At 48.0% G+C, this 12,622-nt stretch overlaps 1 protein-coding gene across 2 annotated transcripts in view; it reads left to right on the top strand.

Annotated features, from left to right (window-relative positions):
• Positions 1–12,622, top strand: part of ACSS1 (acyl-CoA synthetase short chain family member 1) — a 67,655-nt gene that overhangs the window by 42,119 nt on the left and 12,914 nt on the right. The window contains exons 4-8 of one of the 2 annotated variants that reach the window (XM_043603023.1): positions 621–796; positions 1,199–1,351; positions 5,877–6,024; positions 7,319–7,456; positions 11,444–11,536. In XM_043603023.1, the coding sequence (XP_043458958.1) occupies positions 621–796; positions 1,199–1,351; positions 5,877–6,024; positions 7,319–7,456; positions 11,444–11,536 (708 nt within the window). The remainder of the gene's footprint in view (positions 1–620; positions 797–1,198; positions 1,352–5,876; positions 6,025–7,318; positions 7,457–11,443; positions 11,537–12,622) is intronic. The other variant, XM_043603024.1, reaches the window with a different exon arrangement.

Here is a 12,622-nt window from a genome sequence, read left to right as displayed (position 1 = left end):
CCAGTTTTTGTCTGTACCTGATACCTTGCTCAGGGCCCACCCTAGGTCAGCTGTGGAAGCTTGGGTCTTCCCTGCATTGCCCTGGGCCTGGCCAAGCCTAACCAGGTTGTTGAAGAACAGGTGTGAATCTTGGAGCTCCTTCAGTTAAAGGCAAGGGTAGGGACTGGCAGCTCCTGGCACCCACTGGGGTGTGGCCTCTATTTTCTGGGCAGTGAAGCCTCTTGACCCTGGACAGGGCAGGGGCCACACAAGACATGTTGGGGCTTGGTCTCTGGCTGCCCAGCTTTCTTGGTCTCTGCATCTTAATGTTGCTTTGCCACTATAGTGGCTGTGGCTGAGGGCAGTATGATGGCCTCTCACCTGGGAAAGCTCCCAGGGCAGGTGGGAGGGAATGGTGGAAGTCTCCCCCTCAGAGCTGGGAAAAGGCCTGGCATTTCTGCATTGAGCACGAAGATCACAAAGCAGGCAGACCCCCTCCCCCCACATTTTGCTGACTCTTTTACTCAAGAATGGACTTTGTGTATCACACTCTTAGGCCTGGACTGTGTGGCTGTCAGTCTGGGCTGTGAGAGTCATAGTAGGAAGGAAACTGACCAGAAATATCTGTTTGTCTCCATTAGCTAAGTGCAAGGTGGTCATCACCTTCAACCAAGGACTCCGGGGAGGACGCGTGGTAGAGCTGAAGAAGATAGTAGATGAAGCTGTGAAGCACTGCCCGACCATCCAACATGTCCTGGTGGCTCACAGGACGGACAACAAGGTCCACATGGGGCGTCTGGACATCCCCCTCGAGCAGGTGGGTTTGTCTCACATTGTACAGTTTAAGGAGAGGTTAACTCCTATTGGGTTAACTGGGTCTGATTCTTGTCGGATCGTGGTTCTCAACCTGGGTCCCCCAGCAATGTTCAGGGTTCCCTGATGGTATCTGATGGTATCTGACTTACATCCTGGTTGGGAAGATGGAGCTCAAATACCACAAACATACTGAAACACTTAATGGAATAGAAATGATCAGATCCATCCTTTTATTTTGTGTTCTCTGCATCTGGAGTTGAACTAGGGCAGAGTAGAGCAGGTGAACTGAATCTGGTCTGCTGAGGCCTGCAGCAGCTGGGCAAGAGGTGTTCCTTAGGATGGGTGAATGTGGAGCAGAGGGTAACTGCCTTGGATGGGGCTGTTTGTGTCTTCCCCCTTCTAGGAAATGGCCAAGGAGGACACTGTTTGTGCTCCAGAGAGCATGAGCAGTGAGGACATGCTCTTCCTGCTCTACACCTCGGGGAGCACCGGAACACCCAAGGGACTCGTCCACACGCAGGCGGGCTACCTGCTGTATGCCGCTGTGACGCACAGGGTACGGGCCTTGGTGGGGAAGGTTGAGAGTGCGGGGTGTCCCACCTCCCGGGCAGGGCTCTAAGCAGGGGGCCAGGAGAGGCTGAATTTAGGGCTAGAACTCCTGCTGTAACATAGTGCCTGAATGCATGAGGTGCTAATGTTTCTTCTTGTGTGCTCAGGAGCAGGGCCGTTGTGAGTTGTAGCACTGGCATAGCGAGTGGTAGGCATGGGGGCTGAGTTCTGTCCTTGTTGGGAGAGTCTGGATCGAAAATTTGAGACTCACTGCAGGTCTTTAGCCCCTTTGCACCTGTGTCTGTGCTGTCTGCTTGCTCTGTAAGAGTTGAGCCCTCCCCAGGTCTGACATGTTCACTGGCACAGCTGTGTTCTGATGCTCAGGGGCCCAGGTGCTGAGGCCATCCTGGGCCCCTCCCTCCCTAAAAAAATGTCAAAACTCATGTTTTACAACTGAGTTGTTATAGAGATGAATATGTTACTATTACATGTTAAAATGTTCTCTTCTACTTAAAAGGTCTTTTTTTTCCTTGTGATGTTAAAAGAAAGGAAAACATTTTTTTTTTGTTAAAAAAATTATTTATTTTGAGATTGGGGGGAGGAGGGGCAGAGAGAGAGGGAGAGAGAGAATCCATGCTGACAGCGCAGAGCCTAATGGGGTTCCATGTCACAAACTGTGAGATCATGACGTGAGCCAAAATCAAGAGTTGCACACTTAACCAACTGAGCCATCCAGGGGCCCCTGGGGCCACATTTTAAAAGTAAAATTAGAAAAAGATTTACTTTTGTAAGGAAACTTAAATTTAGTATATGGCAATTATATTACAGTGGGCCATCCTTTAGGGCCTATAAAGCAGATGGTATGTAATTTTTTTTATTCCAATAAGTGCATTTAAAAAATCAGTTCTGATTTGGGGACACCTGGGTGGCTCAGTTGGTTAAGTGTTGACTCTTGATTTCAGCTCAGATCATAATCTCATGGTTTGTGGGGTTGAGCCCTGTATCTGGCTCTATGCTGAGTATGGAGCTGGCTTGGGATTTTCTCTCTCCCTCTCTGCCCCTCCCCTGCTTGCACTCACTATCTCTCAAAATAAATAAATAAACATTTAAGAAAAAAAATCGATACTGATTTGAATATTGGTGGGTTGTGGGGGTTGTGTTTTAATGTGTCATCCCTGGTTACTTGGGGAGTAGTTGACTTTTCCCAGGTAGGATTTGGTTTCAAGATAGTGTTTATGGACCTCTCTGTTGCAAAAGGCAAAACTGCACTGCTGGTGCCAGCTGCAAAGGGAACTGAGTAGCCAGGTGACCAGCAAGCCCAGGCCCATCCAAGAAGGGCTCCGATTTTGGTCCCGCGTGGTGGCATCTCTCCTGCCTTGGCCCCCTTCCTCTGTGCTGACCACATTCCTTCCCAGGGACTGGAAAGAGCCTCATAGTGCCAGCAAAATCACTGGCCTGGTTGCAGTCAGGGCCCCATTTGCCTCAGTCACTGTGGCTAGGGATGGGGGTGGAATGTGCTCACTGGTCAGGCTTGGTCATGTGGGAGGTGAATCTCCTGAAATGAATGGGGAGGAGCAGGTGCTGGGAGGCAGGTAGCAAGCATGCACACTGCGCATAACACAGTCTCTGAGTGGTGCTGCACCAGTCCCACTGGCAGCTACTCACACCCAGGACTAACGATGTTGAAAAGCAGAAAGACAGATGTTGTACCGAACCAGGCTGAGCAGACAAGTACCTGAACTCAAATCCATATTAGAACAGTTGTCTTCTGCCTGCTGGGTGACCTTGAGCATGCCACAGAACCTTTCTTGACCTCAGTGTTCTCAACTGGAAAACCCCACCCCTCTTCAGCTCTTGGTGGTGGGAGGAAGGTTGAAGGATTGACACATCATGTAAGTAAAAATACTTTGGAAAATATAGCTAATGAAACCAAATACCAAGAAAGTCACAGAGTAGATCAAATTGTTTCCACCAGTTTACAGTGAAGTTAACATTAGGGAAGCTGTAAACGTGGAGAGAGATTAGTTTTTAGTAATAATAATTACCAAAATTGTTGGAGGACCCAGTCTACATGAGCAAAAGCAGTCGGAGTATAGGCATGGGACCATCTTTTGAATTTCTCTTCAATAAGAATTTTTTTTTTTTAAGAATTGGGAATAGAAACTTTGAGCCTACTATAGATGAAAGTATGCACACATGTGGTTCTCTAGGGGATAAGGACAGTTGGCTCTGAAGGGTGTGAAGAGATTTTGGAGGTATACAGTAGGGTCAGGCCCTTTGGAGCATGGCTGGCCCAGGCACTTGCTACCCTTCCCAGAACTGCAGGGAGAGAAAGACTTGGCAATTTGGTCCAAGTTGTATTAAACATTCTTTCAGTCCCCAATGCTGTGGGGCTTTGGGTGTGGGCATCCTGATGCTCTGGTGCTGTGAAACCACAGTCTTCCTTGAAATAATCCCCCCAGCCCCCTGCCTTGGGACACAGCTGCACAGGGCCCTGCTCATCTCCAGACCACTATACTGTCTGGAGACTCCTGGGGATTCTCCACATTCATCTGTGGCAGCAAGAAACTGGTTTACTCGCCCAAAGATTGATTGATTGATTAATTGATTGATTGATTGATTTTTATTTTTTAATATGAAATTTATCATCAAATTGGTTTCCATACAACACCCAGTGCTCATCCCAACAGGTGCTCTCCTCAATACCCATCACCCACCCTTCCCTCCCTCCCACCCCCCATCAACCTTCAGTTTGTTCTCAGTTTTTAAGAGTCTCTTATGTTTTGGCTCCCTCCCTCTCTAACCTCTTCTTCTTCTTTTTTTTTTTCTTCCCCTCCCCCATGGTCTTCTGTTAAGTTCTTCAAGATACACATAAGAGTGAAAACATATGGTATCTGTCTTTCTCTGTATCACTTATTTCACTTAGCATCACACTCTCCAGTTCCATCCACGTTGTTACAAAGGGCCATATTTCATTCTTTCTCATTGCCACATAGTATTCCATTGTGTATATAAACCACAATTTCTTTATCCATTCATCACTTGATGGACATTTAGGCTCTTTCCATAATTTGGCTATTGTTGAAAGTGCTGCTATAAACATTGGGGTACAAGTGCCCTTATGCATCAGCACTCCTGTATCCCTTGGGTAAATTCCTAGCAGTGCTATTGCTGCGTCATAGGGTAGATCTATTTTTAATTTTTTGAGGAACCTCCACACTGTTTTACAGAGCGGCTGCACCAGTTTGCATTCCCATCAACAGTGCAAGACGGTTCCCGTTTCTCCACATCCTCTCCAGCATCTATAGTCTCCTGATTTGTTCATTTTAGCCACTCTGACCCACTCGCCCAAAGATTTAAAAGAAATCTTTTTATTGCAAAATAGATGAGAATACAGAATAGAATCCAGAAAACCACTCAAATCCTATGTGTGGCTTACTGAATTATTATAAGGCAACCCACTTCAGTAAAGAAGTGCAATGTCACTGGGGTACTGGGTGTTGTATATAAGTGAAGAATCACTGGCTTCTACTCCTGAAACGAATACTACACTGTATGTTAACTAACTTGAATTTAAATAAATTAATTTAAAAAAAAGGAGTGGAGAAATGTCCTGTCAGCCTCACAGAAGCCCTTCCTGGCCTGTCCAACCACAGCCCCTCCCCCATATCCTGACTTTGATAGTGTCACTGCCCCGTGTTTCCCCTCTTCTTGCTTAGTCACCCAACATGCATCCCCTGATACTGTAGCTTACTGTTTGTTTGTTTTTTTAAATATGTCTTTTAAGCCTTTTTAACCTGTTGGTTCTCTTCTATCCCTTCCGTTTCCTTCAACTTTGTTGTAACACCCAGAGGTTTGTCCCTCTGACCTCTGTGTTTCCTGCAAAGGGGCATTTGTATCCAGAGGTAGGTCAGGCTCAGGTTGGACCCTGTGGCAAGAATGCAGGAGGTGCATGTCTCCCTGCTCAGGCTCTCAGAAACTGATGATGCTTGAGGCATTTCTTGTTTTTTTTGGCTTTTTTGTTTTTGTTTTTGTTTTTGTTTTGTTTTTTTTGGCAATTTTTGAGATTTAAGAAATTGGAGTATAACTTAATGCAGAAAGGTGCCCTTATTTTGGACATATGGCTAGATGAGCTTCGACCTGTGGATACACACTTGGCCACCACCTGCCTCAGGACTTGGGGCGTCTCCAGCTCCCAGAGGCGCTGACATGCCGCTGGCAAGCAGCCCCCCAGCAGGGCTAGTACTAGCATGACCTCCAGTATACAGATAAGCTTTGCTGGGTTGGGGCTCATACAGTATACACCTGGGGTCTGGCTTCTTTCACTGTCATCTGTGAGAATCCGCATGTTGTATGTGGCAGTAACTCTGTCTTGTTACTGCTGTAGCTTCATGGAGCTCTGGCGGTGCACTTATTCTTCCTGCTCTTGGTGGCCTGGGAGCAGCTGTGTCTTGAATTTATAGAACTCTGTTAGTGACTTATGGAAGCATGGGGTGACAGGCTCCTAACAGCCTCTTTTCCTGTTTCTGCAGCTTGTGTTTGACTACCGGCCAGGCGATGTTTTTGGCTGTGTGGCCGACATTGGCTGGATCACAGGACACAGCTATGTGGTGTATGGACCCCTGTGCAATGGAGCAACCACTGTCCTTTTTGAGAGCACCCCAGTTTACCCTGATGCTGGTGAGGACTGGGGACCAAACAGGGTCCCCAGGAGGAAGCTTGAGGAAGGAGGAGAAGTTCACAGGAGGGTGGAGTAGATTCCCTCACTCTGTCCTGGCTGTGGTCCTTGTGGTCACGTGGCATAGCTGCCAGGCCTTTCGCTCTGCCAGGTGGGCTGGGGCCAGGGGCCATGTCTGCAGTAAGATCAGATAAGCAGTAGATGGGAGTGTGATTTGTCACTGGAAGCTGTCTCGGGACAACCCACTCCAGAGTTCTTGTCCTGCTAGCAAACTGGGTGCCTTGGGCCATCCCCTTAGCACTGTCCCTCTCCCCTCTCTAGCCACCTGACCAGATCCAGCCCTTAACACCCAGGCCAGCTGCCAGCCTCCTGTTACCACAGACAGGGGGGGTTTTCTCCAGCTCTCCTGCCTGTGCCTTCAGGGACATCTGTCAGAGAGCATTGTGTGTGTCCTGGAGCCACCTCCATGAATTGAGATTGCTTTGAGGACCCACATCTTGCTCACCTTGGCATCTCTCTTTCAGGCAGCACAAAACCCCAAGTATTTGTTATAATTCAGTTGAATTGTGGTGGCTCTGCCAAGCATTCCACAGTGCTAATAATGATGTGTGTAGAACTTCTTTGTCACCTCCCCTGCTCCTCTTCAGCCTCCTGATGGACTAGATGCACCCTAGGAAGATTATGTAGGGGGATAGTGAGGGATTAAGGGCCACACCTTAGGTGTGATCTCAGGCCCATCACTTCAACCCCTCGAAGCTCAGCCCACTCCGTGTGTAGAGCCATGGTGGTGAGTTGAGGGGGATTGTGGGAAACCAGGTGTGTGTGTGTGTGTGTGTGTGTGTGTGTGTGTGTGTGCTGGACAGTTGCCCTGCTCCCCAGGGCTCACTCAGTTGTGGCCACTGCTATTCCAGGGGAAGCACCTGTCACAACCTCAGAGACATCTAAGTGTGAACATAAGTTCTTTGTTAGTGCTACATGGGTTATTTTTTAAATTCACAGTGATATCCCTTTGAACCAATCTTTGCTGTATCTTGTGGGATATACCACGTGGATGCAGCCATCCAGAGCCAGGGGAAGGCTGTTTCCAAATGCACCAGCCCTGGATGTGGGGTGTGCTGGGTGATGATTGCCACAGGGCTCCCTTCCTATCCCAATGATGGGTGTTGGATTCCTTTCTGTTAACACAGGGGTTTGCATGTATCCAGCACACAGTAACTGTTGTCTGATTTCTAAATAAGTTAGAATAGATGCTATCTAGTGGGCTCAGACTGATGGTGAACTTGGGCCTTTTTGTAGGTCGATATTGGGAGACAGTGCAGAGGTTAAAGATCAATCAGTTCTATGGGGCCCCGACGGCTGTCCGGCTATTGTTGAAATATGGCGACTCCTGGGTGAAGAAGTACGACCGCTCCTCCTTGCGGACTCTGGGGTCAGGTGAGTGGCCTGCTGTGATGCTGGAGAGGTGTGTGTGCCATGTGGCAGAGCCAGTGCAGGCTTCAGGATGGTTTTAATTATGAAAGCTGTGTGGCTATGGCTGTGGTGAATTCAAACAGTGCCATACTGAATAGAAAGCAGATGTTCCTGCCCATAAGCAGCTTCCTGGAGCCCCCAGGTGATAACAGTCTGGAGCACAATATTCCAGATGTTTCTGTGCCTGAGTTCTGTGCTTCATCTTTATTATGAAAAATTCCCAACCTGGTAAGGTGGCCCAAGCCCTCCTTCAGTGGTCACATGGGACTGCAGTGCAGGAGCTGACTGGGTCACTAAGGTGTTCCTCTGTTGCTTAGTGCTGGATAGTCCCAAGGACTATAATAAACATCATTCTGTGCTTGTGTGCTGTTCTTGCTGTAGATATTTCCAAGGCAAGGAGTTATGAGATCAAAGGTTATCTCCATTTATAATTTTTATATATGTCACCAAGTCACATGGAAACATCTGAGAAAGGTGATGTGGGGTTAGTTCAGATGATACCAGTGGGGTGGAAGGTACCCATGCCCGTTCTCTCTCCTTGTTCCTGATTTATTTCATTTCTGCCCCTACACATGTTGTGAATAGGCAAAACAAGGGCAGGGAGGTCCTCTGTGGTCCTTGGGTGAATACTTGGATCTTGGTTTTTCACAGAGGAGGCATGTAGGGCAGGTACCACAAGGGGGGTGTCTTGCTGCCAAATGTGTCCACAGGGAAGGGAGCTCAGGACAGCATGTGCATGTCACTCATCAGTGGCACAGGTGTGTAGCGCTGTTATAGGTCTCAGGGCCCTGGTTCATACTACTCCCCTTGCCTGAAATGCCATAGTGCTCCTCTCCATCTGTGTGGGTTCCAACCTTCTCTCAAGGTCCGTCTCTGTGCACCTTCTCCCTGTGGAGTTCCCTGGCTGCTCTGGACCTCGGGCTCTCTTTTCTCAGACAAATCCATATTCTGTACTTGGATATCTGTTCTCATGCTGACTGTTTCCCTGGGCAGTGAGCTCCCAAAAGTCACACCCATCAGTATCCTCAGCATCCCAATGCCCACACACAGGGAAACACAGCAGGTCAGTGAGGGTTGACTGCTCTTTGTGAAGCTGAGTTGCAGGGCCAGAAACAAGGCTCAGATTTGTGCTGAGGGCTCAACACCCAGATGCTGGCATCTCCAGGGCAGTTGCTACCCAGCAATGCTGCTTCCCACCCAGGATGGCCTGGATCCTTGCCTGGGAGACCTGTTTTCATGTGCCTAGCCCCCTTCTATTCAGAGCCTCCCTTGTGATTAGGGTCAGTTGGTGTCTGGATGACCAAGTACTTTGAATTTTCCAGGTGGGGTCAGCAGAAAGTGTTTTGGGCTCCTTTCTAGATGGTGGTGAGTCTGAGATGCCTCTCTTGGCATGTTTAGGCTATGGAGTGTGAGTCCTGTGTGTATTGACTGGGGGGCTGTATGGATGCAGAAGACCTGCCCTCCACATCACAAGGGCTATGACGTGCCCCTGCACTTTGGGCTGGGCAGTGCTTGGGGACTGAAGGCAAGTAGAGGGCCACAGAAACTCACTCAGATCCTCCAGGTGCCATTTGTAGGCCACCTGAGTGGGACCAGGAGTTAGGTTAGTGATGAAGGGAGGTTTGATTTTCTAGATGCACTCATGGGATTCATCTGCTAAGGAAGACTCACTAGGACCCCCAGTGATAAGGCATTTGCTCTGAGCATTTCAGAAGGAGATGCTCAGTAGCTGCATTAGAGTGGGGGTGCACGTCCCATCCAAAAGCTGCCTCAGCCAGGCATCCTCTAGGCCAGACAGGCTTCTGTAGTCCTCTCTCCACTTCCTCTCTTGGATCAGGCCCAGAACAACTCTGTACCAGGGAGCACACACAGAGGATTGGCCAGGCTCTGTGTATTTTGCTGGTCTCATGGGCACATTCCTGCCATGTAATGAGCACCACCAGTGGAGCCCTGCAGGGGTTTCCCTGGGACCCGGTTATCAATAAGCAGTGCTGGCAGGCAGGTAAACAGCACTTGGCATCTTCTCACACCGGCAAAAAAGAGTAGCACCATGGACCAGGAAGCTTCATGCCTTGACCAGAGCCAGTGCAGTGCTGATCTCCACTGTGGTTCCACAGTTCAGGCTGCTTCCGTGTGGCTGGATTAGCCCCCACAGCCCAGGCTTTGGGTGCATTGACTTCATTTAATCTGACTGGTCAGCAGAATCTAGTTTACTTAGGACTTTAACCCCAAGATTTGCATTTAATTTTTTTTTTAACTTTCAGCTTCACAAGTGACACATAGTTATACTCTTGCTGGGAAAAAAAAAAAATTGGAACATGGTAATGAAAGCTGATGTCCTCCATGGCGCTGCTCCAGGCAACCCCATTGCCTGTGCACCTTCTGATGCCTTCTTCACAGTTATATTACTGTGAAAGACATAGCTCGGTTCTGAAATGTCTTCTTTCCCTGAACAAGATCAAACTGTGCTATTATCCTATGTTTATTGTAACTCAGCAACATGCAGTTTTCCATATGGCTCTGTTCTATGTTTTGAGAACTTGATTTTACCCTCCTGTGGGGGCTACCTTGGGTGTGGTCCAGTAGTCACGCCCCAGTGTTTGCATATTCTGTCTCTTGCTGTTCCTCAGTGTATGGGCCAGTGCTGCATGGTATCCTCTGGCCTCCCTGTGGGTATGGGTGAGTGCAGGGGCAAAACACACAACATCCAGCACCTGTGTGACCAGCATGGGAGGCCCTGGCCAGGTCAGGCCTTGGTTACTTGCTGCACGTGAGTGGTCCTGAGCAAGAGACAGCCAGCATGAGAGGATTTCACTATTTTAGCAGCGGTATGTTTAATCTGGCAAGTTCTGACTGAGTGCCAGCCTTGTATGGGCATCTCATTAGGGTGGTAGCTTAGTCATTTGGCTGCTATAACAAAACATCAATGACTATAAACAACAGGGATTTATTTCTCACAGTTGTGGAGTCTGGGAAGTTCACAATCAAGGTGCTAGCACGATTGTCTTCTGGTGAGGGCCCTCTTACTGGTTCATAGATGGTGCCTTCTCCCTGTGTCCTCATATGGTCCAAGGGAGGGGGGAGCTGGGTGGTCTGTTTTACAAGGGCACTAATCCGATTCCTGAGGGCTTCATTACCTCCCAAAGGCCTTATCTCCTAATACTATCATCTTTAGGGGTTAAGATTTCAACATATGAAATATTGGGGGTACACAAACATTGAGGTCATAGCAGCTAGACATTGCTGTAGAAGTCAGGCTATAGAGTCATAGGATGCAAGCACATTTGTGTGTGTGTGTGTGTGTGTGTGTGTGTGTGTGTGTAGCATGTGTGTGTATATACGTGTTTAGCTTTAGTGGATTCTACCACAGTTTCCTAAGTAGTTGTATCAGGTGTATGCATGTTTATTTTTTCAATTTTTAAAAATATGTTTATTATTTATTTTTGAGAGAGTGAGAGAGTGCGCGCACTCATGCTAGTGGGGGAGGGGCAGAGACAGAGAGGGACAGCAGATCCAAAGCAGTCTCTGCGCTGACAGCAGAAAGCCTGATGTGGGGCTCGAACTCACGAATGACAAACCATGACCTAAGCCAAAGTCAGTCAGTTAACTGACTGAGCCACCCAGGTGCCCCTCCACTTTTAAATATTAAGAGAACCACCCAAGTTGTTCCCCAGTTCCATACCAAATTACACTCCTATAGTGTATGTGCTATTGGTTCCCCCACATTTTATCCAACTTAAAAATTTTTTACATGATGGCTAAAATATCTTGTTGTAATTTGTATTTTTTTGATGGCCATAAATATGCTGAATCTCACTGCTTTTTCAAATTTTCTTTTTATGTCCTTCAGAAAAATTATAGAACAGTTTCCCCTATAAAAACCTATCCTTTTTATTTTCAGTTTTGTTGAGGTGTATTATATCATTTTTTTCCTTTTGTGTGTGGTTTCAGTGGGAGAACCAATCAACTATGAGGCCTGGGAGTGGCTCCACAAGGTGGTGGGGGACTGCAGATGCACGCTGGTGGACACCTGGTGGCAAACAGGTGAGAATGCCCCTGAGGAGAAGGGGACCTGATGCAGGGCTCACTCACTGCATGTGACAGCATATGAGAACATGTGGCTGAGCCTGAGTCTTGGAGGGTCAAGTGTGAGTGAGGCTCTGTGAATGCCATCCAACACCACTAATGTTTCAGCCCCTCAGCATATGTGGTGGTTGAAAAATCTGATGTCTAGAGTGAGAGACAGTGTGTGGCTGCCCTTTTGCAGCTGTAAGATGTGTAATGACTTCTCTGGGCCTTGGGTTCTTCATTGGTGAAATGGGGGCACTCCACTATAGGCCCCAGTGAGGATGGAAAGAGATGATAGAAGTGCTGCACGTTGCCTACTGCTGACAGGTAGTAGGTGCTTAGCTAAATGTTCATTTTCCCTGTAGGGTCCATGTGTCCAACACAAATACATCTGATGCAGATGGACCCTGCTGTAAGGGACCAGGGTCTAAATTTAGATTTTAGTGGGAAACACATTTTTTTCTGTGTCATTTTGTTTTTCTTTGTCCTCTCTGCTCTGGAGTATTGTTCGGAGTAAGAGATCACCACTGATGTAATAAATGTAGCGAACTGTGGTCTCATTCTTCAAGAAGCCAGAATGTGAGGTATTGCAAATAGCTCTGTTCTCCTCCATTTGGGAAGGCTCAGGACAGAGACTCCCTACATCTGAGTCTTGTGAGGCATTTCCATGCAGGCTGATAGAGGGAAGTGCCAGAGATGTGAGAACAGAATTGTGAGCATCACTTTTCATTGTTTGGTATGGGGGATGGGGCACTGGCCCAGAAGCAGTTCTTTTCCTCCATCTTCCTGTGCAAGTAGGTGGGTTCTTCCCCTTCCCACAGAGCCATGGATGAAGGGAGGAAGCCCCTATCCCTGTGGAGAGCCATAGCTGGAGTGACCTCTCTTCCTTGGGTCCCCATCTCGTTTCTACAGATGAGAGGACCAGAACCCAAGTCTGGGCTTGCCTCAGAAAGAGGTCTTTGTGTCACTGGGATCACTGTGTCATTTCCTTGAGCAGACAGGGGCAAGCACCCATCTCCCACCCTGGGAGAGCACTTGTGTGTCTGCAATGGACACTTTCAT

The sequence above is a fragment of the Prionailurus bengalensis genome, chromosome A3, assembly GCF_016509475.1.
Source record: "Prionailurus bengalensis isolate Pbe53 chromosome A3, Fcat_Pben_1.1_paternal_pri, whole genome shotgun sequence".
In the NCBI taxonomy this organism is placed as follows: Eukaryota; Metazoa; Chordata; class Mammalia; order Carnivora; family Felidae; genus Prionailurus; species Prionailurus bengalensis.
This window is presented reverse-complemented; position numbering and strand designations above follow the sequence as displayed.